This window comes from Taeniopygia guttata, chromosome 30 (assembly GCF_048771995.1).
Source record: "Taeniopygia guttata chromosome 30, bTaeGut7.mat, whole genome shotgun sequence".
Taxonomy (NCBI): domain Eukaryota; kingdom Metazoa; phylum Chordata; class Aves; order Passeriformes; family Estrildidae; genus Taeniopygia; species Taeniopygia guttata.
In genome coordinates this window covers 7,821,284-7,846,980 of record NC_133055.1, presented here as the reverse complement: position 1 = coordinate 7,846,980, position 25,697 = coordinate 7,821,284, and the positions used below count along the sequence as shown (strand labels likewise).

General features: G+C 52.6%; 1 protein-coding gene and 1 pseudogene across 1 annotated transcript in view; one reads left to right on the top strand and one right to left on the bottom strand.

Annotated features, from left to right (window-relative positions):
• Positions 1-25,697, bottom strand: part of LOC100230077 (uncharacterized) — a 674,623-nt pseudogene that overhangs the window by 114,290 nt on the left and 534,636 nt on the right.
• Positions 1-25,697, top strand: part of LOC140680874 (uncharacterized) — a 989,054-nt gene that overhangs the window by 829,578 nt on the left and 133,779 nt on the right. The window contains 1 exon segment of the mRNA XM_072919755.1: positions 13,212-13,631. Within this exon segment, the coding sequence (XP_072775856.1) occupies positions 13,212-13,631 (420 nt within the window).

Below are 25,697 nucleotides of genomic sequence, written 5' to 3'. Positions count from 1 at the left end.
GAGAGAGAGAGAGAGAGTCCCTTTCCTGCTCCTGGCAATGACCTGAGGTGGGAGTGAATGTAGTGACAGGGCCATTGCCAGACCCTCATGTTCTTCCATCCCACATAAGGTCATTGGCAGGGGCAGGAGAAGGTACAGGTATCTTCCCAGCATGGATCACAGGTAACAGGGATCACCAGGGCTCTTCCCAATGTGGGTTCTTCAATGGGGGATGAAACTGGAGCGGTGCATGAAGCTCCTCCTGCAGTTGGGGCACTCACAGGGCTTCTATCACCGGTGGCTCCGTTGGTGTCGGGTCAAGTGAGAGCTCTGGGTGAAGCTCTTCCCACACTGGGAACACTCGTAGGGCCTCTCCCCAGTGTGGATGCGCCGGTGGGTGACAAGAGTGAAGTTGCACTTGAAGACCTTGCCACAGTCGGGGCAGAGGAAGGGCCTCTCCCCAGTGTGGATGCGTCGGTGGGTGACAAGGTGGGAGTTTTGCTTGAAGCCCTTCCCGCAGTCAGGGCAGTGGAAGGGCCTCTCATCTGTGTGAATCCGCTGATGTTCAAGGAGATGGGAGCTGGTGTGAAACCTCTTCTGACACTCGGGACACTCGTAGGGCCTCTCTCCTGTGTGGATGCGTTGGTGGATGATGAGGTGGGAGTTGCAGCTGAAGCCCTTCCCACACTCCCCACACTCGTAGGACCATTCCCCAGTGTGGATCGTCTGGTGTCGTTTCAGATCGTTGCTCTGCCTGAAGCTCTTCCCACATTCCCCACACTCGTAGGGCCATTCCCCAGTGTGGATCATCTGATGTCGTTTCAGATTGTTGCTCTGCCTGAAGCTCTTCCCACATTCCCCACACTCGTAGGGCCATTCCCCAGTGTGGATCATCTGATGTCGTTTCAGACTGTTGCTATGCCTGAAGCTCTTCCCACACTCCAAGCACTTGTAGGGCTTGTGCCCATCGTGAAGCTTCTCAGGGACCACCAGGTCTGAGCTCTGGCTGAAGCTCTGCCCACCTTCCTGACCCCGAGTGGGCCTTTCCTCCTCAGAGCACCCTGGGCTGGGTTTGCAGCCCCTCCTCCTGTGGGCTCTCCAGGGCTTTTCCTCCCCGCTGGATTCTTGTTCTGTGGAGTTGCTCAAATTGGCCTCTTCCATGTGGTTGTGCTGCAGGGATTTGTCCTTCCTGGTCTCCATCATCAGCTCCTGCTCTGGGGTAGGAAGGACAAGGAGAGGAAGGGATTTGCCTCCGTGCCACAAGGAAGGGTAAGGAGATCCCCCCAGTGCGTCCCCGTCAGGAGAGCGTCGGCAGCGGGGCTGTCCTGCAGCCAGGGGCCGTGCTGGGCCGGGAGATGGAACAGGAGAGAGGGGGAAAGGGGCACTGACTTCATCCTCACCTGCCTGGATGTCCCAGGGTGCCTTCCTCTTCCTCACAGCCTCCTCCTCCATTTCGTGAAGATTTGGGTATGGGAAATTCTGTTTTGGGAGGAAAACAAGGGATGAGCACATTCAGTTTTGTCCTGGTTGGAAGGCAAACCAGGGGGAGAATCTAAGCCAGAATCCCAATTGAGTAAGAAAATTAAGATCAAAGCAATGATACAGAAACACTGGCTTAATCTGACAGAGTCAGGATATAATCTGACACCCCGTTGCTCAGGGTGGTGGTAGCAGTCTGATGAAATGGTGGCTGCAGTCCGGCTGGAGTGATGAACGTGATTCTGTCAAAGTGGTGATCCTGTAGAAGGGTCTGGTCTTCCTCTGAAGGTCCAGTGGTGGTTATGGAGCTCTTGTCCTCTGGGAATGCAGTAGGCAAGGTGGTCGTGGTGTTGCAAGGGTGAGATTATATCCAGGCAGGAATGCTTGGTTCCTCCCCCTGGGCGGAGCATCCCACAATGGGATGATGTAATTTTATCAGCCCTGCAGTGACACTCAATGGCCCATTAACAGAAGATGGCCCCTGGAGGGCGTTATCAGGGCTGAGCCATGGAAGAGATAAAGAACACTGCCCCACCTGTTGATAACAGTTTATGGAGATGGTGACTGAAAACACTTTTGGTTACATCTGACACTGTAACCTGAAACAGTGAGGCAATCCCTGCTCGGGGTGGGGGGTGAACACCACCCCCCTTACCCAAACTGGCTCAGGTGTAAAACCCCCACCCTGGGAAGGCCACGCACACAGGGGACAATGTCACCCTTGCCCTGCCCCAGGGGAGATCTCTGTCCCTGTCACTCCCTTGCTCTCCCCCCTTTTCTCTTTCTTTCCAGCTCTCTCTCTACCTCACATTTACTGTTCAATAAAATCCACTTTGGATTTTGTCTCTTTAGCACCTTAACTGGGGCAGAGGCATCTCCCTAACAATTTTATTAACCAGATCGCAATATTATTTTGGCACAGTGAGTTCATGGCACTGCTGTCTGACCCCAAGTGCCTTTGACAACAGCCTGGTTCCCTCCTCTGAGCAGGTTCTGCCTCTTTCTGGAGGAACTCTTGGAAACTTGGATGCAGCTTCCTCTGAGTGACTTTTGGAACAACTTATGAGGAAAATGGCTGTTGTGGGTAGCCAGTGTAAAGAAAATATTTTGTTGTCCTTCCCTGAAAAGTTTGTTAAAAATCACTGGAGGAAAGGAAGCAAATGATACCAGCGAGACTGACAAGTATCATTCACCCCAAGGTGAGGATCACAAGGCTTCCGAAAGTCCTACAAGAAGCCAAGCTCAAGTAGCTAAATTGCTGAATACCTCCAGAATTCACATCTTTTGAGGGCCTTGCCAAATGTGAGAATAATTTTATCTTGCTACCTGTTACCTTTGACAGCTCCACAGAGCTTTCCCTTCCTTTTAATAATCTGTATTGGGCTAAATGTCCACTTTTCTTTTATTGGAACCTTCCAGCAGCTGAGCTGGAGTTTTGCTGGAACTGGGGAAATTTGAAATTGCCACAGAATTACTTCTATTGTCAGTTTATTCATGTTTGGTATTTGTGTTTTCATCACAAGTGGCTTGTGGGAAGAGCAAATATTCCTCAAGGCATTTTTTGTAGGGTTAAGTTTGATTTCTGGCAAGTTTGTTTCATCTGGTCCCCAGGGGATGCTCGAGGGGTCTATGTGCCTCTCGCCCTGGGGGATGCTTGAGAGGGGCTTGGATGGGTTGTCCCTTTCCCGGTCACCCCAGGCCATTCCTGAGGAGGTGTCTCTCTCCTGGTCACCCCAAGCCATTCCCCAGGGGGTCTCCGTCGTTCTCACCCCTGTGCCAGGGGAGTGCTCCAGGGAGTCTCTCTCCCTCTCAGCCCAGGGGGTGCTCAGGGGTTGAAACAGGGTATTTTCCAGTGTAAATTTAACAGGGTATAAATCCATTTGGATTTAGGTGAAATGTGCTGATTTGAAGAGATAGTAGCTTGCTAGCATAGGCAAAATATGCTGTTTCGTCTGCTAGCTCTGCTGCAGAAACGCGTATGGAACATTGATCCCCACAAATCCTGTAAGGAGTTGTAGAGACGGTGTGTTTATTGCAGTGCTGGACGCATGTGGGGATCGTTCCCCTTCAAAGGACATCCACACCCCTGTGTAAGAGACGGTCCCAAGTTCCCCTCATTTTTGCCTCACATTTGCCGCAATGGCAGAGACTGAGATCCTGGAGACTCTGATTGGAGTTCCGGCTTGGAGAGGTAGATGATTATTTTTGCAGGTGTGTTCTCTGTACCACCACAGACCACTGCTTCGAGCAGGGCCTGGCAAGGACCTGGCAAGGAGTGGCTTGTTCTACGTGTTTACACCTGCTTCATGATACCTGCTCAACCCAGGGATTTTCCCACCTGATGAACTTTGGGGTAACTCTGGTGATCTCCCACAGAAGACCCCTCATCTGCCTCATGACCACTGTGACGGACAGAGATTGAAGCCCCTCCCAAGGACTGAGACTGAGACCCCCACCACAGGGAGGAGGGCTGGCCTGATCAATGCCAGATGTTTCCCAGGTGTGGTCGATGGACCATGAAAACAATGGCTCTTGCTCACAGCTGATAACATGACCTGTTCCTCCTTGGTGGCTTCAATGGACTTACTCTTCATTCTACCTGTTCCCCCTCAATGATTTCAATTAGCTTTCATTGTCTTTTGCCTGTTCCCCCCATTCAACAGTGGACTATAAAAGACCCCTGAGATAACCAAGATTTTGAGATTCTCTCCAATGCAACAAGACGGATCTGCATTGTTTGGACCAGTGAGGATTTCATCTACATTGGTAGCTATAAGCCCCTTTCCCTTCCTTTTCTATCCTTTATTTCCTTTCTGTCCCCTCTATTGCATTTGCTGTTGGCACTCTATAATAAAGGTGCATTTTTTGTGATTAAACTGATGGTCCCCTGCTGTTTTCCTTTTTGCACTTTTGGAATCAGTAAACAAGCAATCATGACATCCCGCTCCTCCAAGAGGATCATGACACTCCCTCAGAGGATTGGGATCTGCGGGCAGGGTCCCTTCCTACACCAACAGTTCCCAGATTCTGTCAGGGACTCACTTCCCTTTCCTTCTTCCCTCTGCTTCCAGCTGGGAATGTGCTGGGAAATGCCCAGCAAATCCACCTTTGCTGCGTGGTCTAGGAGCTCACACAGCTGCTGCACCTTGTCCCCTGCCCTGCACAGCTCCTTGGGAGGCACGGCAGGAGCAGCACCCTGGGAGCCTCGGGAATGCCCCTCTGGGATCCATGGCACACACTCCCAGGGGATGGAATTCCAGTTCCCAGCCAGGAAAATATGTCCCTGCCCTTGATGGAAAAGCTCTTAACAAGCAGCCAGAAGCCAAATGGAGAAAGATCCTACAGTGACATTTCACTGCCAGCCTTCATAACTTCACCTGTGGTTGTTTTAGCTCATGGATTGGGAATGAAATCAGGGCAGGGTGTTAGGTGGGAGCTGCCCTGGGTCAAGGGAGACACTGAGAGAGAAACAGAGCATGTAAAGAGAGGTCTGAGAGAAAGAAGGACAAAAACACAATCAGCTGAGAAGGTGGCACTCTGAAAAGAGAACTGCAACTGACTGAAAAGGAATGGGATGGAAAGAAATAATTTTGTATCTTGTATTTCCAATCAAAATGCAATTTCCTCGCTTTTCCATAAACTTCCTCCCAGTGTCATTCAGCAGGGCTGTCAGAATGTTCTTCATTCTGAGTGGATGTTCCAGGCTGCAGCCACAAGGAAACAGGGAATGGGGATTTTCCTGCTCCTGGGGAGTTTGACATCCTCAGCTGAGGAGAGGAGGAGGCAGCAGGAGAAAAGGACAGCTGGCTTCACCCTTCCTCAGGAATGAGGGGGTGGGGAGAAATCTCTCATCATGTCTGCAGCTGCTCCCACAGGGATGTGAGGGCTGATCCCAGAGCCCCAAGGGTCACATTCAGGGCAGCCCTCAGGGTATTCAGGGGCAGCGTGGGACCACCTGGATCTTGGAGCACCCAGCTGCCCCCCATGTCTGGAGGTGCCTGAGGAGGGCTGGGACAATGCCAGGGACATCCTGCAGTGACATCCCCCCTGTCCCGCCCTGTGTGTGCTCAGTCCCAAACCTGACCCTGATCCTGGTCTCAATCTCACTCCATGTTTAGACACACTCACAGTTCTGTATCTAATCTCAGCCCAGTGCCAGATTCGTCTAGCCCCAGACCCAATCCCAGCCTCAGCCCCAAAGCCAATCCCACGTTTCGCCTTAACCCCAATCCCAGCTCTAATCCAAATCTCAGCCCCAAATCCAACCCCAGCCCCAATTCCAGCCAGTTCCTAAATCCTCAGCCCCAAACCAAATCCCAGGTTCAGCCCTTCTGGGGGTTTGGGGGTGTCTCTGTCCCTCTGACCCCGATGATGTTTGGGTGGGGTCACACCAGGGCTGAGAGGGACAGAGACCCCCCCGGCCTCCCCAGGGATGAGAAGGTCAGAGAGCCCCCCCAGCCCCGAGCACCCTCGGTGGTGAGAGGGACACAGAGCCCCTGGTCCCCAGCCCTGCACAAGCATTCCCTGAGGCCAGAGGGATGGAGACCCCCCGAGCATCCCCCAGGGCGAGGGGACAGAGACCCCCAAGCATCCCCTGGGCTGAGAGGGACCGAGATCCCCTTGAGCACCTCCTGGCACAGGGGTAAGAGGGAGGGAGACCCCCCAGACATTCCCTGGGGTGAGAACGATGGAGACTCCCTGGGGAATGGTCTGGGGTGACAGGGACAGGGACAACCCCCCCAGGCTCCACCCAAGCATCCCCCAGAGTGAGAGGCACAGAGACCCCTCAAGCATCCCCTGAGCACTGGACAAAACAAACTTGCCAAAAGCAATCCTTGGATATACAGAATTTGGGAGGCCAAATTCTAATTTTGGCCATGGTCCCTGGACATGAAGGCCGGTTCTTTTCCAGAGGAATGAAGGAACAGTGTGCCAGTGTTTCCTGGGAGGATAAGAGGTGACCACCAGAGGCCAACCAGAGCTGCCAGATTTTGTTCTGAGAGATACCCTTGCATATAGGATTTTTTTAGGGAGAATACCAGTTTTGGCAATGAGCATCTGAAAAGAGGAATAGTTCTTTTCCATAGGAAGGAAAGCACGCGGCCCCAGTGCTCCAGCAGCTGATGAGAGGCAGCCCTTGACATCCCAAGATCAGCCAGACCTGTCAGTGGCCCCTGGGAGGCCAAGCCTGACAGACCTGGTCCACGTTCCCTCGGTTCCATGGGGCCCCACAGTGTCCCAATCGTCCCTTGCTTCCAGGAGGCCCTGAGGTGTCACAATGCCCCCTCGGTGACACCAGGCCCTGAAGGGTCGGAATGGTCTCCATGGTTCCATCAGGCCCCACAGAGTCATAATGGTCTCTGGGCCCATGAAGTCCTGTGGTGTCACCATGGCCCCTTGGTTCCATGGGCTCCAGTGGTGCCACAATGATCCCCTTGGTTCCATGAGGTGTCCACAGTGTCACCATGGTGTCCTTGGACCTGCATTGTCACCATGGCCCCTTGGTTCCATGAGGTTTCCCAGTGTCACCGTGGTCGCTGTCAGAGGTTGGACGAGATCAATGTCCCGAGACACCCTGGGATGCTCGGAATGCCCGTGTGGGGCCAGGGCCGGGTCAGGCCTTGGTTTGTGGTGGGACAGAGCCCCGCCCCCGGCCCTGGCCTGGCAGAGCTGTCAATCACACAGCAGGGGTGGTGCTGATTGGCTGAGCTGTCAATCAATCACAGAGCAGCTGGTGCCTACCCCGACTCTGATTGGGCAATCACCTGGCAGTCCCACCCAGGGGAGGGCCCATGGAGGTCCAGGGGGTTAAAAGCCGGAGCATGAGGCCAGCCCATGGTCTGGATCCTGCCTTCTCCTGGGGTTCCTCTGTGGTGACGCTGGGACCTGAGCAGTTTGTGCTTCTCTGCGTCTTTATATAGATCTTCTGTCTTTCTGATATTCTCTGTTTCTCCTCTTTCTAATCCTACTTACCTGGAACTATTTTGGGTAACTTAACATCTTAAGGATTAAAGGTTTTTAGGTTAAATGGGCTAAAAAAAAGAAGTTAATGCTATGATAAGAGTTTTATGTTGAAGTGGATGTTGTATTAAACCCTTTGCCAGAGTTCCTTGACTGTCTATATTTTGCCAGTAAAATTTTGTGTCACTTTGACCTCTTAGCTCCGTTGGTTAGAGCATGGTGCTGGTATCACCGAGGCTGTGGGTTCAGTTCCAAAGTGGGCAATTCACTTAAAAGCTGGACTTGATGATCATTGTGGGTCCCTTCCCACCAAGAATAGTCTCTGCCTCTGGCCATGGTGAGAGTATCTGGTTGGTGTTTCTCCTGTGCACCAAACTCAAGTAAAGGAACCTTTGGTGACCCCCAGCATTTCAGTGCTCTGGGGTGTTACAGCCCTGCAGGCTCACAATGGCCTCTTATTTCCATGTGGCCCCACAGTGTCACCCTGGCCCCTTGGTTCCATGGGCCCAACAGTGCCACAATGATCCCCTTGGTTCCACAACTTCCCACAGTGTCACCCCGGCCCCTTGGTTCCATGAGGATCTGCAGGGTCACACAGGTTTGTGACATTTGTCCTTGCTGCCCCTCACATCCCCCTGCCCCACACACAACCCCGAGCCACCCGTGAGGGACAGGCCCTGCTGTGCCAGGCTGGGCTCAGGGCTTGGCCTTTCTGCTTCCCCCAGCCAGCCCAGGCCTTGCTCAGCATTGCAGTTCCCTGCTCTGAGCCTTGGGGTCCCTGCAATCCTGGCCTCAAGGATCTGCTCTCACCAGTCCCTGGGGAGCCTTTGGCAGTCCCTGCCCTCAGTGGGGCCCAGTGATGCTCCAAGGGACTTGGAGTTTTGCTCCTGACTCCTTGAGCAGCTTCTTCAGCCTTCTCTCAGTGCCTGAGGGTCCTGGACTCAGTCCCAAATCCATGGTGGGGATCATCAAAATACAGAAAGCCCTCACGGGTGCTTTGACTTCATTAAATTGTTTTCAGCTCTCCAGGGCTTGTGCAGCTGATTGGAGCCAGTTTGGAGTTCTTGTAAGGAGGAAGATTTCCAAGTGCACCTCATGACATTTTTTCTTCAATCAAATGTGTATTTTTTTATTTTCCAGTTCAGAGAAGAGCTGATAGAAGCATTCCCCAGGTGATCTTGATACTGAAGGTCTCCTTAGGAGGTCTGGGCATGTACAAGAATGAGTCCCCTGAGGGCTGACCCTGTTTGGAGAAGCTGCTCCTCACCCCCAGCCTCACCATGTCTGACATCGCCCACCTGGCACTGACATCCCTGTGCCCTGCAGCAGAACCTTGTCCCTGAACTCTGCAGCTCCATGTCCCAGCCCATTGCACCGCGTCCCACCTGCTCTCCTCAGGGCTCTGCCTGCACACAGGCCCAGGAGAAGTTTTCCTCTTGGGAAGGAGAGAATGGAAAAGCCTCAACAGGTTTCCTAAACAACAAACCCCACTCAGGAGCCACCTGCTCAGTACAGGCTGCCTGGAATGGTGTCACCTTTCTACAAGGGACAGTGTGACCAGAAATGATCTCTGGAAGCAGAATTCTCTGAGTCTCCCAGTTGAATTCTCTGTCCCACTCCTTTCCCTGGATCTCTGTTTCAGATGGAAGCTGCTGGTGCCATCCTCACCTTTAACCTCCCTCTGGAATGCAAACAGGTGTTCCCAGGTGTGTTAAGCAGGATTTGCTCAATGTTTCCATAAATCTTTTGTGTCCCACATGGAATGAAGGGGCCATTTTGGCACTGAGGGGGTGATCTGGAAGCAAGGAGTCAATTGTGACCCTGGGGTCCCATGGAACCAAAGGGCCATGGTGACACAGCAGGGCCACGTGGATCCAGTGGTCCATTGTGGCACTGTGGATCCAAGGAGACCATGGAGACACCCCCAGAACCTCATGGAACCAAGGAGTCCATGGTGACCCAGCGGGGCTGCAAGGAGCCAATGGTCCATGGTGACACTGCCCATCCAAGGAAGCCATTTGGACACTGCAGAAGCTCATGGAGCGAGGTGGCCATTGTGACACTGAAGAACTTCATGCCACCAAATATCCATGGGGACACAGCAGGGCATCATGGATCCCAGGAACCGCTGTTGGCAGTGCGGAAACTCCTGGAACCAGGGTCTATGGTAACACTGCAGCACCAACACAGCTGCTGCACCTTGTCCCCTGCCCTGAACAGCTCCTTGGGAGGCACGGCAAGAGCAGCACCCTGGGAGCCTCAGGATTGCCCCTCTGGAATCCGTGGCACACACTCCCAGGGGCTGGAATTCCAGTTCCCAGCCAGGAAAATATGTTCCTGCCCATGAAGGCAAAGCTGTTATGGAAGAGTCAAAAGCCAAGTGGAGCAAGATCTTACAGTGACATTTCACTGCCAGCATTCATAATTTCACCCGTGATTGTTGCAGCTCATGGAGTGGGAATTAAATCAGGGCAGGGCCTTTGGTGGGAGCTGCCCTGGGTCAAGGAAGACACTGGGAGAGAAACAGCAGGCAAAGGAAGGCAGGAGAGAAAGGAGGTGTTTTGTGTTGGAATGACACGTGTCTGCTAAGGAAGGCAGGAGCCTCTCCTGAAATGGAAAAATGTAGACTCTTTCTTTCTGAATTGTTATAAATTTGAAATTAAGGGGGGGGCTCTCAGGTAAAAATATGGGAGCAGGAATAACAGCTTTTTATTAGGGAAGAAAATGAAAATATGAACCAAAACAACACTGAGAGAGCCAGAATACAACCTGACACCCTGTTGGACAGGGTGTTGGCCGCAGTCCAATTGGAATTGTGGCTGCAGTCCTCCTGCAGTGTCAGGTGTGGTTCTGTTGGAGAAGTGATCCTCTAGAAAAGGGTGTCTTCTTCTGAAGAGGAAGAGGCAGCCCAGAAAAAGCTTTGTTGGTGGGCCAGAATCTCAAGATTAGATGCAGGTAGGAATGCTTGGCTCCTTCCTCTAGGTAGAGCATCTCACAGTGGGATGTTATAGTTCTTATCAGTCATGCAGTGACATTCAATAGCCCATTATCAGCAGATGTCTCCCTTGAGGGGGGACTGATTGTGGAAGAGATAAGGAAAAACTGTCCACTTAGCACAGGACAACTGTCACACAGATGGCAAATAGAACACATCTTGCTTTTCAGTCTGGGACAGGAGGACAGAAACAAAATAAGTTGAGAAGGCGGCACTCTGAAAAGCAAACCAGAACTGACAGAACATGAATGGGACAGAAATCAATAATTCTGATAGTTTTATTTATTATCAAAATAAATCACACCCACCCAGCCCCATACAATCCTGATCCCACAACCTCAAATTTGGATCTTACTTCTCTCAATCTCCTTCCAACCCCATCTAACTCTGGAGGCTGTGGAATTGAGTAATTTTGGCATGGGACTGAGGTGGGAACCAGCCATTTTGAGGTGGGATTGAGTAATTTTGAGGTGACAGAGCAATCCACCTTGGCTTTTGGAGTGCAAAGATATGGAGAATACGCCCATATATCCCCGAAGAACCCACAAATCCCCCAGAATATGTTTCCAAACCGTAAATTCCACCTCAAATAACTCTTAGATGGAGGGACTTTTGACATGTCTGGTCAATACTCTTCTTAGTGATTTTTCAGGTATTTTTAAGTGATAAAGACAAATCAGAAGAAAATTAGGGCCAAACCAAAACCAGATACCCCTTGAGCATCCCCTGAGCACTGGACAAAACAAACTTGGCAGAAATCAAACTTAACCCTCCATAAAATGCCTTGAGGATGATTTGCTCTTCCCACAAGTCACTTGTGATGGAAACACATCAAATCCCAAACATGAATAAACTGAAAATAGAAGCAATTCTGTGGCAAATCCAAGTTTCATCAGTTCCTGCACAGCTTCAGCTCAGCTGCTGGCAGGTTCCGATAAAAGGAAAGTGGAAATTTGGCCCAATACAGATTAATAAAGGGAAGGGAAAGGTCTGTGTAGCTGTCACAAAGGTGACAGGGACAAAGAAAATAATGATTCTCATATTTGGCAAAGTCCCCAGAGCTGTGAATTCGGGAGTTACTTGGGAATTTATCTACTTGAACTGGGCTTCTTGTAGGAATTTACTGGTCTTGAGTTCCTCACATTGGGGTGAATGATCCTTGTCAGTCTTGCTAGTATCATTTGTTCCCTTTTCTCCAGTTATTTTAAAAAATTTTTCAAGGAAGGACAAGAAAATACTTTCTTTACACTGGCCACCCACAACAGCCATTTTCCTCATAAGTTCTCCCAAAAGTCACTCAGAGGAAGCTGCATCCAAGTTTCCAAGAGTTCCTCCAGAAAGAGGCAGAACCTTCGCAGAGGAGGGACCCATGCTGTTGTCAAAGGCACTTGGGGTCAGAGAGCAGTGCCCTGAACTCACTGTGCCAAAATAATGTCGCAATCTGGTTAATAAAATTGTTAGAGAGATGCCTCTGCCCCAGTGAAGGTGCTAAGGAGACCAAATCCAAAGTGGATTTTATTGAACAGTAAATGTGAGGTAGAGAGAGAGATGGAAAGAAAGAGAAAAGTGGCGAGAGCAAGGGAGTGACAGGGATAGAGATCTCCCCTGGGGCGGGGCAAGTGTGACATTGTCCCCTGCGTGCGTGTCCTTCCCAGGGTGGGGGTTTTACACCTGAGCCAGTTTGGGTAAGGTGGGTGGTGTTCACCCCCCACCCCGAGCAGGGATGGCCTCACTGTTTCAGGTTACAATGTCAGATGTAACTAAAAGTGTTTCCAGTCACCATCTCCATAAACTGTTATCAACAGGTGGGGCAGTGTTCTTTATCTCTTCCGTGGCTCAGCCCTGATAACGCCCTCCAGGGGCCATCTTCTGTTAATGGGCCATTGAGTGTCACTGCAGGACTGATAAAATTACATCATCCCATTGTGGGATGCTCCGCCCAGGGGGAGGAACCAAGCATTCCTACCTGGATATAATCTCACCCTTGCAACACCACGACCACCTTGCCTACTGGATTCCCAGAGGACAAGAGCTCCATAACCACCACTGGACCTTCAGAGGAAGACCAGACCCTTCTACAGGATCACCGCTTTGACGGAATCACGTTCATCACTCCAGCCGGACTGCAGCCACCATTTCATCAGACTGCTACCACCACCCTGACCAACGGGGTGTCAGGTTATATCCTGACTCTGTCAGATTAAGTCAGTGTTTCTGTATCATTGCCTTGATCTTAATTTTCTTACTCAATTGTCATTCTGGATTAGACTCTTCCCCTGGTTTGCCTTCCAACCGGTACAAAACTCAATGTGCTCATCCCTTGTTTTCCTCCCAAAACAGAATTTCCCGTACCCAAATATTCGCCAGATGGAGGAGAAGGTTGCGAGGAAGAGGAAGATGCCCTGGGACATCCAGGCAGGTGAGGAAGAAGTCAGTGCCCCTTTCCCCCTCTCTCCTGTTCCATCTCCTGGCCCAGCCTGGCCCCCGGCTGCAGGACAGCCCCGCTGCCGACGCTCTGCTGACGGGGATGCACTGGGGGGATCTCCTTACCATTCCTTGTGGCACGGAGGCAAATCCCATCCTCTCCTTGTCCTTCCTACCCCAGAGCAGGAGCTGATGATGGAGACCAGGAAGGACAAATCTCTGCAGCACAACCACATGGAAGAGGCCGATTTGAGCAACTCCACAGCGCAAGAATCCAACAGGGAGGAAAAGCCCCGGAGATCCCACAGGAGGAGGGGCTGCAAACCCAGCCCAGGGTGCTCTGAGGAGGAAAGGCCCACTCTGGGTCAGGAAGGTGGGCAGAGCTTCAGCCAGAGCTCGGAGCTGGTGGTCCCTGAGAAGCTTCACGATGGGGAGAAGCCCCACAAGTGCTTGGAGTGTGGGAAGAGCTTCAGGCAGAGCAACAATCTGAAACGACATCAGATGATCCACACTGGGGAATGGCCCTACGAGTGTGGGGAGTGTGGGAAGGGCTTCAGCTGCAGCTCCCACCTCATCATCCACCAACGCATCCACACTGGGGAGAGGCCCTACGAGTGTCCCGAGTGTCAGAAGAGGTTTCACAGCAGCTCTGCTCTCCTTGTGCATCAGCGGATTCACACGGATGAGAGGCCCTTCCGCTGCCCTGACTGCGGGAAGGGCTTCAAGTACAACTCCACCCTCGTCACCCACCGGCGCATCCACACTGGGGAGAGGCCCTACGAGTGTCCCCAGTGTGGGAAGAGCTTCACCCAGAGCTCTCACTTGACCAGACACCAACGGAGGCACCGGTAAGGGAAGCCCTGAAAATTCCCCAGCTTCAGGAAGAGCTTCATGCACTGCTCCAGCTTCATCCCCCGTTGGAGGACCACATTGGGAAGAGCCCTGGTGATCCATGTTCCCTGTGATCCATGCTGGGAAGACACCTGTACCTTCTCCTGCCCCTGCCAATGACCTTATGTGGGATTGAAGAACATGAGGGTCTGGCCATGGCCCTGTCACTACATTCACTCCCACCTCAGGTCATTGCCAGGGGCAGGAAAGGGACTCTCTCTCTCTCTGAGAAGGTTGTCCTTTCCAGGCAGGAGGAGACATGTGGCCAGGAAGATACAATTGATGGTGATGTAATTTCCCCTGTAAATAGTTTTTCTTATCCCTTCTGTTGTCAATATTTTTTCTATTCCTGTTTGTTCCTTATCTCGTTGCTGTTCCCAGTAAATTGTTTTTATCCCAGCCTGGGATCTTTCCATTTTTTTCCTTCAGTGGAAGGTGGGAGGGCAACGAGCACCAGCGGGGTTTTAGTGGGAGCAGGAAATTGGGGAATCCCATTCCTGAATCCCGGCCTGTGGAAACCGAGCATCCCAGCTGGTGCCAGCCCTGGTGGCCATGGCAGCAGCCTTGGGAGCGGGTCCCTGGCTGGGGCTGAGGGAACCTCTTCACTCTGGTGCCCAGGGACAGGAGTGCAGGGAGCGGCTGCAGCTGAGTCGGGGCAGGCTGAGGTTGGATCTCAGGGAAAGGTTTTTGCCCAGAGGCTGCTGGGGCACTGCCCAGGCTCCCCAGGGAAGGGTCACAGCTCCAGGGCTCTCTGAGCTCCAGCAGCGTTTGGACAGCGCTGCCAGGCCCAGGCTGGCAGTGTTGGGGTGTCCTGTGCAGGGCCAGCAGTTGGACTCGAGGATCCTGATGGGTCCCTCCCAGCTCAGCCAATTCTGTGCTTCTGGGATCCCATGAGTCTGGGGATGGGATGCCAGAGGTTGCCATGGCAATTGTCTTGGTTTGGAAAGACAGGTGTCTGCTAAGGAAGGCAGGAGCCTCCCCTGAAATGGAAACTGTAAACCTCCTCCCTCCAAATTGTTATAAATTTGAAATTATGGGGGCTTTTTCGGCAAAGATACGGGAGCAGGAATTACAGCTCTTTATTAGGGAAGAAAAGAAAAAGATATAATAAACAATGCAGTAATGCAAAACAACACTGACAGAGTCAGAATACAACCTGACACCCTTTTGGTCCGGGTGTTGGTAGCAGTCTAATTGGAATGGTGGTTGCAGTCCCCCTGGAGTGGCAGATGTGGTTCTGTTGGAGCAGCGATCCTTTAGAAAATGGTGTAGTCTTCCTCTGAAGAGGCAGTGGAAGAGGCAGCTGTTCCTCTGAGAAATCCAGCCCAGAAAAAGCCATGCTGGTGTTCCAGAATCTCAAGATTATATCCAGGTAGAAATTCTTGGCTCCTCCCTCTGGGCAGAGCATCTCCCAGCGGGATGTTATAGTTCTTATCAGTCGTGCAGTGACATTCAATAGCTCATTATTAGCAGATGTCTCCCCAGAAGGAGAATAGGTTGTGAAAGAGAAAAGGAAATCTGCCCTCTGCACAACTGCCATAGAGATGGCAAATGGAATACATCTTGCCTTTCAATCTGGGAGAACATGTTTCACTAATGAGTGGATACATCTACCACAGTGCTAATGACCATGCATATTTCATTAATGAGCAGATACAAAGATAACCTTTGGTTGGAAGGCTCATCCCGAGGCCACCTTTGGCTCAGGGCCTGTTGTTCAGGCCTCACTCAGGGCTGTTGTCCAGGCCTTGGCACTTCAGGGACGTGGCTTAGTGCTGGGCTCGACACTGAACTGCTGGACTGGATGAGCTCAGAGGTCTTTCCCCACAGAAAGGATTCTGTGATTCCATGATTCCATCTGCTGCATTCAGCCAGGTCCATGTTAGCAGCATTCATTTGCTCAGAAAGTCTCCTCTTGCTCAGCTCTTGAGGCCTGAGGCTTCAGCTCCTTCAGCTCCTGGTGCTCAGCTGCTCGTGCTGAACGAGAGGACTCAGAGGGAAGAACACAATTCATCCAATTCCTTCTGGGACATGGAGAGGGCAGGCCGTGAAAACAGGAGCATTGCTTGGTGTGGCCTCCTCTCTGCCCTTGATGCCTTTCAGCCCTTTGAACCAGCCAAGAGCTTTCTCCAAGGGTGCAATGGAGCAGCTGCTCCTGCTCCCAGGTCTGGCTCTCTCCAATCTCTGACCTTGCCTGGTTGTGTCCCTCTTGCTGTGCCCTCTGCTCCCCCAGGGCTCGGTGGCTGCTGCCCAGGACTGTGGGACTGGCACATCCCGTGGTCCAGACCCTCCTTTCTCTGCCCTTGGATCTGCCTGGGCACAGCAGCCGTTTCCATCTGGAAGCTCTCCATGGACAGGGAGTCCCCAGCTCCGTTCCTTGCACAACCTCCAGGAGCCCAGGGCTGCCATCTCAAGTCCCTGCTGGCACTGGGGGCTCCCAGGTGGGCACAAGTGGGGCAGCAGAGCCAGCAGGGAGCCTGCGAGTCTCTTCCAGCCCTGCCTGCTCAGAGTTTGGGCCTTGGAGCCTCAGGTGGCCAAAGGCAGCTGCTGCTGGTCTCTCTGTGTGCCCCGTGTTCAGCCGTGCTGCTCCATCAGTCTGTGCCCAGCAACAGGGAAAAGCCTCAGCCCTGCAGGGCCAGGAGCTGCCGGGCTCTGCCTGAGCAGCTCAGCCAGCGGGGAGGGAGCTGCTCCCCACAGGAACCAGGAGCAAAGGACACTCCTTTTATAGAGCATGTTTCTATTTAAAGGAAAAAGGAAAAAGTAATAAAAAACTATATAAATTGTGAGAGATAAAAACAAAACCCAAGTGTGTAGTGAAAAACTTCTCTAGCTTTGGATTTAGAGGTAACTGGTCTTTTGAAAAAGAGAACTCAGTTATTTACTTGTGAATGTGCTAATGGCATGGATCCATCTTGCTGACCTCAGCAGCCTTTTTAAATCAATTTTTTGGTTTGTTTCCAACATTGATATTTTAAATTGTGGTTGAAGCAGGAGGAAATTGCTTTGTGCCCTTCCAGCTCCAAGCAGGACTGGGAATCTAAACTCTGTTAGATCCCAAACCCTTCAGAAGATACCCTTCCTTCTCACCCTGTGAATGAGCTGCACATTCCCGTTGAAACTGTCAAGGGTTTCTTAAAGACAGAAAATCCCTCTTACAGCTTTTTGGCCTGGTTTGGAAGTGCAGAAGGGCACTTCTCCATCCATCAGTTCCAGACTGCACTGCCTCGGGAACACGGCCCACTTGGCAGGTTCAGTCTATTTGTGGCACTTCTAGGGGAGGAAGAAAGTGCAACTGCACAATTCCAGCCAAAAAGGAATGAAGAGTGGAAAAGACAAAACATCTTGGGGAGATCCAGGCTTTCAGCTAGGGCTGTGGAGAGTTTTGGTCCTTGCCAATTGGATGTGTGTTCCCAGCTGCAATCTCCTGGCCTGCAGGGGAGCCTCACTCACCTGCCAAAGCAGAAAGCTCAGGCACTGTGCTCCAACGGGCTCGTCTGATGCAAAGCTGTCAGAGCAATGTGAGGGCAGAGCCAGCCCAGCTGTGCCCAGGGCAGAGCCCAGCAGAGCCCTGGCAGAGCCCAGAGCAGCCTCAGCACCCCCAGAGCCTGGCGGCAAGGAGAGAAACCAGAAAGCCCCGTCAGCTGAAGGCTGCTGTCCCCTTGTCCCAGCCGCCCGCGGTGCCCAGGCCATGCTGGCCGTGCCCAGAGCTGTGCCCAGAGCTGCCCATCACTGCTGCCTTTGGGAGCAGAGCAGGAGGGCAGAACATGTGCCCAGCCTGCAGCCAGCCACGGCACCTCCAGCCCTCAGCAGCTGCCCAGAGCAGGATGCTCCTGTGCCCGCTGCCATCTCCCCAAAGCTCTGATCCCACCATCCCCAGCAGACAGGACCCACCTCACGCCATCCACCGCTGGGAGAAAAGCTGGTCCCAAACGATGTCCTCAGCCTTCTCCAAGGGCACGGCCCATCCACGCCACAGCTGCTCCCAAGCCCTTCCTGATCCAGACTGGACCCCACCTGGAACAGGTTTTCCTCTAGAAAAACAAACAACAAATTTTTGAAAATAGATTACAGACAAAAAGGGGAAGAAGAAAAAAGGTCAAAAATCTTATCTCTGTCAGGGGCTTAAGGAAGGCCCAACCCCTGCATGCCAGGGAAAAACCCACCATGGGTGAGGGAAGCCCAGGCTTTCTCCCTTCCCCTGCACTGCCCCCATGGTGATCCCAAAGCAAACAAGGGCAGTGGAGCAGCCCAAGCCCTTCCCTGCCTGCAAAGCAAAGCAGCCCCTGCACAGGCTCTGCAGTCCCACCTCTGCTCCCACCGTGGGGGTTTGTTTGTGTCGGGCTGGCTGCCCCAGCCCAGCCCCACCCGGGGCACGGTGGGTGCTGGGGGCTGTTGGCAGGGCCAGGAGCCCACTCCCATTTCGTACCCACCCCAGCCCATGCCCCCAGCCCTGCCAAAAGCAGCCTGGCAGCCGACTGAAGGATCAGCTGCATCTGCCCCAGCAAAGGGGGAACCTTTGGTTCCCGGCCAGGCTGAGCAATGCCCAAATCTGGGAGCATCCCCCTGTGTGTGGACCCATCTGCAAATTCCCTGTGCAGCCTGGCTTTGGAGAAGGTGCCAGAATCAAAGCCCATCATCTTCACCCTGCTGGAGACCAGGAGGAGCAAGAGGTTGTCATCCTTGATGTCGTCCTCGCTGTCCCCAGCAGCAGCAGCCCCACCTGGTGCAGCTTCTCCAGGGGCTCCTTCTCCTTCCCTGGGGCCAGACCAGGCTGTCAGGGTTCTGCCCAGGGCCCCAGCTGTCAGGGAACCAGGACAAGCAAAACCAGCTCGGATGGCGGCCACCAGTGCTGGGCAGAGCAGCTCAGCTGCAGCACAAGGGCTGCGTGTTCCCATCTGATGACCCCTGGGCAGTGACACAGGCAGGACCAAATGTCTGGGTTCCTTTGCTTCTCATTGCCAAGGCATGTGTGGAGCTGTAACTTACCAGGGCCCTGCATCCACGTGTGCCTGTGGCTCTCTCCCTTCTTCTAGGGCAGATGAATATCCTGCATCCAGGGATCACAGAACAGGTCTTCTGAGGAGGGCCTGTCCAAGTGCAGCATGGATAAACACCGCCTGATCAGATCTTGGCACTCTGGGCAGAGAAACCAGAAACCACCGGTCAGCTAGAGAAGGCTCCTGTTGGCTTTGCCCTGCTATTCCCGAGCCCAGGCCATGCTGGATGTGCTCAGAGCTGGGCATAAACTTTCCATCAGTTCCCTATTTTGGAGGAGAGCAGGAGAGCAGGACATGTGCCACCTCCTCAGCAGCTGCCAGAGTGGGATGCTCATGAGCTGCTGCTGCTTCTCCCGGCACTGGTATTGCCCTCGTGGCCAGAGATGAGGATCCACCTTGAGAGAGCCGCTGTGGCAGCGAGAGCTGATGGTCCCAGCTGATGTTCTGGCCCCTCCTGAAAGGGAGCTCCCCACAGACCATCTGGTGCAGCAGGATGCCCAGGGGCCAGATGGTAGCTGGCTTGCCATAGTACTAACCCAAGTGGGTCCATTCTGGTGGGCTGTATGACAGTGTTCCTATGGAATACAGATGGGGTTCATCAGGGGGATGCTGCTGTTCCCAGAGCCTGGCCCCAGTACCCCTGGGTGTGCAGGGGCTGCCCCAGTGGCACACGGGGTGACCACTGCCTTCTTGCCAGCCCTTGGGACTTGTGTATAAATTTGGGGTTGGAAAAGAAGCCACTGGTGTTGGAAGAGGGCAGCAGAAACCCTGGCAAGGCCTGACCATGATGTGCAAAGGGAAAACCCACCCAGTCCTGGGGAAAAACCTTGCTCTCATTCTCCCTGCCAGCATTGCCCCAAGAAGCATTATGAAGCCAAGGTGTAAGAGGCTGTCTGAGGACCCTCACTCATTTGTCTGCCAATGGCCATGAGAAGGAAACCACCCCCCCACCCCCCCCACTGTAGTTCCAGCTTGGAGGAGGCAACAGTGCAGGTGCAGCCACGGCACCGTCACGCCAGCTGTTCCCAACGAGGCCTGGCAAGGAGTTGGCAAGGAGTTGGCAAGGACCCAGCATGGACCCAGCATGGACCCAGCACAGGGCGGCCTGCTGCAATTCTTGCTTCACTCTCCACTTTCAAACCGAATGAACTTCTGGGGTGACTCTGGTGGTCTCTCACTGAAGACCCCTGATCTGCCTCATTACCACCATGACAGACAGAGATCAAGAACCCTCTCCCCAAGGACTGAGACTGAGACCCCTACCACAGAGAGTGGGGGGAGAATGACATGACCTGTTCTTCTCCAGTAACTTCTGTGGACTTATTCTTCATTGTGTTTGTTCTGCCTGGATGAGCAATTTCAATAGACTCTCATTGCTCTGCATGTTCCCCCCTTTTCCCTCTGTGGACTATAACTGGACCCCTGGGCTGGGCAGGACTTTGCAGACTCTCCCCAGCACAACAAGACGGATCCCCATGGTCCGGACCAGTGAGGATCTGGCCTGTGTTGGCAGCTATTCCCATCCCCTTCTTCTCTCTCTCCCTCTCTATCCTTCTTATTTCTTTTCTGACCCCACTATGGCATTTATTGTTTTGGCCCCTAATAAAAGTGCATTTGTTGTGATTAAACTGATAGTCCCCTGCTGTTTGTCTTTTGCACTTTGGGATCAGCCAATGGACCATCACGACACCCGCTACAAGTGGATCGTGACACAAGGCAAGCAAGGAGAGTGCAGCAGTCAAAGCCCTTTCTCACCTGCACACCAAACCGGCTGGTGCACTGGTTCTGGCCCTGCTCTCTGCTACCCCCACTTGTTAAGACGTGAGATGGGGTCCCACGGACGGATTTGGGTGAATATATGGGAGAGATCTCTGTTGGTTGCTCTTGGGGGATGAGGTTTATTCGGGATGGAGAGAGGCCCTGCCTTGAGCTGCCAGACTGAGGTGATGGGGGAGGGGAGAGACAAAGAGGGGAGCAGGGACTCCCAGAGGACTCTCCAGGAGGAGAGGGGAAGATCCAAGAGGGCGTCCGACCCCCTGGAGACCCTTTATCAGGGGGGCTCCAGGGTGGGCTGGAACAGGACCTGGGCCAATGGGGTCACAGACACCTGATGGTTCAGGGGAGGGTTACAGGTGTGGGGTGAACCATACATTCTGGGGGGTGAGATGGAACAGTCCATTTGGCTTTTGGACCCCTCTGAAGGTGAGTGTTATTGTCCAGCCAGTAGGGGGGATTATATTGATCCTTGCTGTACTATTGTGGTTCTTAATCATATTTATCTACCCTTCCCAACACCCACTCACGGGTGTTTTTGTCGGGTTGGCTGCCCCCGCCCGGCCCCAGTCCCACCCAGAGTGATGGGCAAAGGCTGCCAGCAGGGCTGGAAGCTCCCCACCCACACCCGCTCAAAAGCAACTCGACTGAAGACTCAGTCTTGTGTCTGGCAGCAAAAGGGAGAATCCCTGCTGGCACACCCAGCTTGGCCTGTGAGATGTTGTGCCTTGAGATGCCGGGACTGGGAGCACAGCCCTGCGTGGGCTCACCTGCAAAGTGAGCGTGGGCTGTGTCCTGCAGGTAGGTGCCACAGCCAAAGTCAATCAATTTAGCCTGGCCAGTGGCCAGGTCGAGCAGGATGTTCCCTGGTTTGATGTCCCTGTGCAGGACCCCGCAGCTGGTGCAGCGCCGCACGGCCTCCAGCACCTGCGGAGCAGCCCCCGCGCCTCCTCCTCGGACAGGAACCCCCTTGCCCGAATAAAATGGTGCAGGTCCTGAGACCACTCTGGGCACTCCAGCACCATCAAGATGTTACTGTGGAGCTCCCGTCTCTCCAGCATCTGGACAACACCAGGGAAGTGTCCCTCTGTGTTTCTCCAAGAAAATAAGGTGGGAGTTGGAGCCAAGGAGCTGAAACCCGCAGGTGCAGCCTGGGCTGGAGGGAGCTCAGATTTGCACAAGGCTGCTCTGAGTGCCAGGGCTTGGATGGGGGAAATGGTGGGGTGGGGGCAGGGACAGAGTCTGATGGATTGTCAGCCATAAAGGGTCTTGATTTTCATATCTATTCCAACTGCATGAGGAGGCATTTGGATTCAGTGTCAATTGGAGATTTCACACATCAGTTTATTAGGAGTAAAAAAAACTAAACAGGACCTGAAGAAATATTTTCTCACTGTCCTTTTAAATATAGTGTAATCAACCACAAGAGATTTGAAAACTTAAATGATTCCCAGGGCTTGGCTTGTTAAGGTGTTCTGAATGTTAATGAGCCCTGGGGCACTGAATTCCTGCACTGAAGAGCTGAAGGCTGCACAAGCCTCTGGAGCAGTAAAATTCAGCAGCAGCCTCCAAGTTGCTGAGGATGTCAGCAGCCCCCACTGAGGCCATCCCTGCCCAGAGACCCTGGGGGAATGGGCAGACAAGGAGAGCGTCCCTGGGGCTGGGGCAGCAGAACTCAGAGGCACCAGCGGCTCCAGCTGGGAAATGGAGTGTGGGATGGGGCTGTGAAAGCCCTGCCTGGGCTGTGCCCAGCAGGACACACAAGCCCTGACCCCCATCCCCTAAAAAACTCTCTCAATGGGACATTTAAAAGGAATTACAAATTTTTCTGTCCTCTGAGTTGGATGCACTGGAGAAATACCAGGGAGAGATTCTCAGGAGCTCAAAACAATAAAACATCCTTTCTGGCAACATAGAAGATAAGAGAAACTTTGGGAAAAGGTTTAATAGGTCATTAAATCAACAAAAAACATTTCTCAAAGCATTAATCCTCGGATGTAGGGAGTTTTGGAGGTGGAATCCCAGTTTTGGCCATGACAGGATTAATGATTTTTTCCTATAGGAAAGAGAAGTGCAAGTCCAAATGTTCTGGAAGAAGATGAGAGGTGGGCACCCTTAGGCCAAGCCAGCCAGACCTGACTCTCCTGATACCTTTCATCTAGGGGCTATCCTTGGACACAGGGCATTTTGGAGGTGGAATCTCAATTTTGGCTGTGGGTTCCTGGAGTGGAAGAATTATTTACATTAGGAAGAAAAGAACAGAGCCCCGGTGTTTCAGAGGCACATGAATGCCAGCCCTCAGGAAGCCAAGGCCAGCCAGACTTGTCAGTCCTGGCAGCTTCTGTCTGGGAGCTATCCTTGGATATAGGGAATTCTGGAGGCAGAGCCTCAGTTTTGGACATGGGTGCCTGGTGGAGATGGATGTTTTTTTCCCATAAGAAAGAAAAGCACATGGTCCCAGTTTCTGAAAGGCAGATAAGAGGTGACCCTTGGGTGGTCAAGGCAGCCAGACCTGTCTCTCCTGGCAGATTTCATCTGGGAACAATCATTTTACATAAGGAAATTTGGAGAAGAAATCCCAGTTTTGGCCCTGGTTCCCTGGAGGAGAAGGACAGTTCTCTCCCATAGGAAGGAAAGCCCAGAGCCCCAGTGCTTCAGGGGAGATGAGAAGCAGCCCTCAACATGTCAAGGTGGTCAGGTGGTCCCCAGGAGGCCCAGCCAGCCAGACCTGTTCCATGTTCCCTTGGTTCCATGGGACCCCACAGTGTCACAATGGTCTCCTTGGCTCCATGAGGCCCTGGAGTGTCACAATGTTCCCTTTGCTTCTGCAGTGTCACAATGGCCCCGTGCTTCCATGAGGCCTTGCAATGTCACAATGGCTTCGTGGTTCCACAGAGCCCTGATGTGTCACAATGGTCCCTGGGCTCCGTGTGCCCTCGCTGTGTCACAGCGGCTCCTCTGTGACACTGCGGCTGCACAAGGTCACCATGGACCCTTGTTTCCTTGGGGTCACCAAGTTCACAATGGTCTCCTTGATTCCATGAGGCAGCACAGTGTCACAATGGCCCCTTGGTTCCATGAGGTTCCGTAGTGTCACCCTGGTGTCCTTGGACCCACACTGTCACAAGTGAACTGTGGTAATCACATATCCTCTGAGCAGAGAGAGAGATCTCCCAGGATTTTCCTGGGAAGCTGTGAGAAGCTGTGAGAAGCTGTGAAAAAGCTCAGAGAAAAGAATGAGAAACAATTCTTATCTTCACCTGCTGCACCTGTTGTTGTGCACATGTGGAATGTGTTATGGAGATTTGTTTATCAAAGGGTGATTTCTAAATTGGCCAATGGTGATGGTGTTTGGATTTCAATTAACCAGTCTGGTCTGTCTGTATCGGACTGTCTGCAAGAGCGATGAGTGTTTCTTAGCAGTATAGTATAGGATAATGTAATAAAGTGATTGATCAGCCTTCTGGAATCATGGAGTCAGTGTTAATTATTACAGGCTGGGGACGCCCTGCTACGATAGTTATCTAAGTCAATCTTCCCTTACCTCTGAATGCTGAACAGAATAGGCTTAACAGGCATAGCAGGAACACCAACTGCTGTAGACCCAAAGAGCTGGCTGAGGAGTTGGGAGAAAACTTCCCCTGGTGTTATTTCCTCCTGGTAGGTGCCATTATTAAAGTAATTCCAAACACATACAGTTAGTGTGTGGTAGCCTCGAATCTGTGTGCCCACCGTCCAGAGGAAATTAAAAATCCATAAATTCCTCACCATATTAACCCATCAAACAAATTGATTATCAGCCAGATTTGCCATAGTTATAGGATGGGAAAAATGTAGCCACAACCATGTGCCACCCAAACCAGGGTAAGCTAGACCACATGGTGACACCTAACAAGGTTTCTATATCCAGTGCAACAAAAAAAAAAACTATGTTACTCAAGAATTGTTATTCTTATTTCACCTTGTTTCTCTCAATGCCCTCAGGCTGCACATCGGGTGCCAAAACTGGTCTTGGTTTACAAGACAGGTGTCTGCTAGGGAAGGCAGCAAAAAGCCTCCTGTGGAACGGAGAATGTAAACCCCCTCCCTCCAAATTATTAGAATCATGAAATCAAGGGGCTCTCAGGCAGGCAAAGATATGGGAATAGGAATGTCAGCTCTTTCCTAGTGTGTATAACAAAGCAAACAAGCAGCAGCAGCTGCGGCACGAACAGCAAACAGAGCAGAGCCCAGTCCCGGCCTTTGGGCCGTGGCGCTTTCCCTGCGGTGCAGTTCCGGGCACAGCCAGCAGGGGCGCTGTGGCTCCCGGGGCAGGGCAGGTGCGCTGACCCCCACGCGGCTGCAGGGGGCGCTCCGGCCGGGCTCGGCAGCGCGGGGCCATGGCGGCTTTGTCCGAAGGGGGAAGGGCTGGAGAGAGGCTTTGCTTCACAAACCCCGGGGCAGCCGGCTCCGCTGCCCCAGCAGCACTCTCAGAAAGCAGTCAGCTCGGTGCCCCAGCAGCACTGGCAAAAAGCAGTCAGCTGGGCTGGCAGGATGTCTCGGCAGGCAGGGGGTGAGGGGCTCCAAGCAGGGCAGAGAGAGCCCAGCTCAGGATCCTGGACACCAGAGCAGACAGGGATAGGTCTCTCTTTTAGTGGGGCAGGTGTAAATATGGTCCCAGTTTAGTGGCTGTTCTCACGAGCAGAGGCTCATCCCAGGACAGAAGAAACAGCTCTGGCCCGGGCTCTGGCAGCAGCAGTGGAAACTCCCATCTCCAAGAGCAGCAGCTCCTCCCAAAATAAGGGATCAACCGATAAACATCAGCCAATGATAAGGAACAAACAGAAAGGAAAAACCCAACCCCCAACACTGGTTTATAATTCCTAATGCTAAGGGAGAATTGTATATAGTTTTAATTCCACCTTTATAATTGTTTACATATGAGCTCTTGAAATGTCAGGGGTAGGGATTGGAACCTGCTGCTCTAAGGCTCCTCTCACAAAAAGAGGCTTAGAAAGGCTGGCGGTCCTTGGGGGTATTTGGGGATCTATAAGGTCTATTGGGGGTCCTTTCTGTGCCTCCTGACCTGACAGGAGCTTCTCTAATAAACTTTGCCTAAAGCTCCCAGTCTGCCCATGACAGGAGCCCCTGTGAGTGCCTGTGACATCCCGGCTCTTTGGCAGCCTGGGGACACTTAGAAAGTCCCCATGAAACCCCTC